Below are 3,431 nucleotides of genomic sequence, written 5' to 3' on the forward strand. Positions count from 1 at the left end.
TATACAAACACAAAAATAATTAATTGCACTCGCCCAGCCCGGTCTCTCCTCGACCCCCTCTAATAAATGCGAATGAAACTGAAAACTCGAGTCGGAACCAGTGCCGCAACACTTCAAATACCCTCTCTACTCTTTATACACCATACAATATATATGTATGTGTGTGTGTACATGTGCTAGTACATACACATGTGCATATGTATGTACAGCCTTAATTTTTCTTCAAACCTTCGAAGTACCATCCATACGTATACATCCGTAAATGTACCATCCAAATGCAGGGATCTAATATACGAGTGTAGACTCGTAATCCTTGAGCACCGGGAGTAGAGACAAGAAGCAGCAGCCTGCTTATCTGCCTTAGAAAGGCCACCGTCAAAGGTCAGATTTGTATGCGCCTCCAGTTGAGCCCCAAATCAGGGATGAGGGTAAACAGATCTGCCTGTGTGCACATATGTACGTACACACAAAAATACATGTACCCCCTGTACATACATATGTACATGTGTATTTCTAAAGTGAGCAAAGTGCGTAATTTCACACTCTCTGAGCAAGGCATTCCTAATGTTAAAGCTACCTATCAAATAATTTTAACATAAGATTACATTAAGGTACACATGTACGTAAGTATGTACATACAGATACAAGGCATCCGTTGCCTCCGACTATATCTCGTAAAATGATGAAAAGTATAGTTTCGATGAAGCCCTACTGAGCATTTTGTTCCACTTTAAACACAGCCTCAGTCACCAAGTGAGCGCTAAGCGCAAAAACATGGATAACATACTTTCAGGCAGTCAAAACCAGTAAAGATCAATAGCATAACGATCGATAAGAAACATTTATTTTATAAAAGCAATAATAGAAGTCAGATATGGCTTAGAACTGCCCCTAAAGCTTAATTTGTTTAGACACTCTTGTGGACGAGCTTGCTGCGTATGGACTCATCCAGAGGGGGAATCGCATCGCGAGGTATCAGGAACGTCGACAGGTTGAACAGATCCAAGAATACTTTGTACCGATCACTAGAAGCGCGCACACAAAAATATCAATGGAGCTCAGTGGGCGTTGTTAGCGCCGATCGGGGCATTACCTGAGAGTGGAGCGAAGATATTGATACCCGGATGAGCCACCGGTGCCCAGCTGCTGGGATCCAATCATGCGTTGAACCATGATTACGTGGTTGTCTGCAGGGAGTGCGAAAAACAGCTTAGTAGCAGGAGTTATCAATATCGATGCAACAACGAAAAAACTTACAGCGCCACTTGGTGATCAGCGAATCGATGTCCATGAGCAGGGTGAGCAGCTGGTGGGGCTGACTGAAGCGCGGCTCGTCACGGTAAAAGGTGATCATGATGGCTCCCTGGAGGGCGCGGTGGCTGAAGCGGCGATCGCCGCGCTTCACGAGAGCCTCGTGCACGGCGGGGTCGAAGATGGAGTGGTAGACCTCGCGCCTCTTCTCAATGTCCATCAGGCGGTAGTTCTTGGCCCGCTCCACCGGCTCCTCCATGGCGCTCTGCACCTGGGCGGCCAGGAACTGGTCGACGCTCTGCTGGAACTTCTTCCAGAAATCGAAACCGCTCTCCTCCAGGCCGGGCGTCCGCTCCAGCCATCGCTGCACTAGTTCTAGCAGCGAGGGCTCGTGCTCGGAGCTCCTGATGGCGTTCAGAGCCTGCTCGTCGGTCCTGAAGACGTCCGAGTACTTCTGGTTGTACCTCACACGCTGCTCGGTCAGTACGCCCAACTTGTTCTCAATCAGCCGAAACTGCAGCGACTGAAAGCCCGAGGCCGGCGCCAGGTACTTTCGAAAGTCCATAAAGTCCAGTGGCGTCATGGTCTCCAATATGGGAACCTGGTCCACCAGCAGCTTCTCAGTATAAATTCGATAATGTTAGTAAAACCTGGGATGAGCTATAGCCTCTCTTTAGCAGCTTTAAGGGTATCAATTTTAAGTTTTTACATGAAAAACTGCACAGAAAGGCTACTTTCAAGTCATAAGTAGGTACATGGAAAATACTTTAAAGCTGGGCTCGGCACGGACCTATCTATTGTGTATAAGACAAGGCTCTGCCGCTGCGCTGCCGCTCACGTACACTCGTATTACAGTGCTTTGCACCAATACCAAAACATTGAAATGTTCCGTTTTCGTGACACACAAACGCAAAAATGGCTCGTTCATTGTATGGGTGCCGAGCCCTGCTTTAAAGAGACATTGTGGAGAAGACTGCATAAATGATGTGTCTTAACAATCAACTAAAATATGTTGTAGCATTTACATAATATGTACATATGGACCCTATTCCATCTAAAATGAATGGCTCCTGCGCCAGTTTCTTACTTTCAGGATGAGGACAACCCGATTCAGTCGCTTGACGATCTCTAGAGTTTTTGTCTCGTCGATGACCTCCGCGTCGAGCATGTCGCGAATGGAGTCGAACTCGAAGATAATCTGCTTGAACCACAGTTCGTATGCTGACCGACAGAAAGAGAAAAATAATTGTAAGCGTGGATGGAGAATCTGGTTTGAATGGTTTGAATTGGATTTAAGGTGATGCTTTACCCTGGTGCGTGATGATAAACAGATGCTCGTCGTGGACCGGTTGCTTGTCCTCCGTGGAGAGCATACACTGGGCATCCAGCAGCTTGTCAAGCATCAAGTACTCCCCGTATATCTTGCCCACCTCCGTGGACATCGGCACCGCAGCATCGTCATGGTCGTTTCTGTAAGAAAGTCAGCGAAAAGTCTGCACGTGTTCTCAAGCCATGGAGATGGAATAGCCTACCCGTTTCCTGCAAAGGGACAGCTCATTATAATTACAGTACCGCAGTTTGTAGCAAGCCGAGTGGCGTACGCGGACAGACTAAACCAAGCCCAATCCCAGACCGGAACCCAGGCCTGGCGATAACAAAAGCAAGAAAAGAGCAGCAGCCACGGCAGCAGCAGTCCCAGCGGCAGCGGCTGCGGCTGCTGACGCCCAGTTCCATCTGATTGCACAGTCGCTGATCTGTCGATCAGTTGAATAGCAGATCAGCGCTTTGCCAAGAGTACAGACCCGTCCGGCAATTGAGTTGATTATCAGGTGCTGGAGGTGAAAGTGCGGCCATCACTTTGGTTTACAAAAATTTGTTCATGCCCGTAGTTTGTTTCTTCAATTCTTGTTCCGATCTATTGATTTACTGCAAACGACAAAACAAAGTTTTTTGTTTTTCTTAAAAATTTTCAAACTTATGATCAAAGTTTACGAAAACATAAAAAGTATGTATGTATGTAAATGTGCTCATACATAAAAATGTATGTATGTAAGTATTTATGTTTAGAACATAAGCTTGAAGCCTAAAAAAACAAAACATAAAACCATTCAAAAATCTTTCCCGTAATTACGTACAGTTTCGGCTAATTTTTGAAATATACTGGTTTCAGTGTGAGCATA

At 46.1% G+C, this 3,431-nt stretch overlaps 1 protein-coding gene across 1 annotated transcript; it reads right to left on the minus strand.

The window, feature by feature from the left end:
- Positions 1-822: 822 nt before the first annotated feature.
- Positions 823-2,889, minus strand: LOC117591172 (tryptophan 2,3-dioxygenase). Its single transcript, XM_034284297.1, has 6 exons — positions 2,784-2,889; positions 2,561-2,721; positions 2,339-2,472; positions 1,258-1,867; positions 1,094-1,187; positions 823-1,025 (listed from the first exon to the last, which is right to left on the minus strand). The coding sequence occupies exons 1-6, from the start codon at positions 2,807-2,809 to the stop codon at positions 908-910; spliced, it is 1,143 nt and encodes a 380-aa protein (XP_034140188.1). The 5' UTR covers positions 2,810-2,889; the 3' UTR covers positions 823-907.
- Positions 2,890-3,431: the final 542 nt, after the last annotated feature.

The sequence above is a fragment of the Drosophila guanche genome, unplaced genomic scaffold (assembly GCF_900245975.1).
Source record: "Drosophila guanche unplaced genomic scaffold, DGUA_6, whole genome shotgun sequence".
Taxonomy (NCBI): Eukaryota; Metazoa; Arthropoda; class Insecta; order Diptera; family Drosophilidae; genus Drosophila; species Drosophila guanche.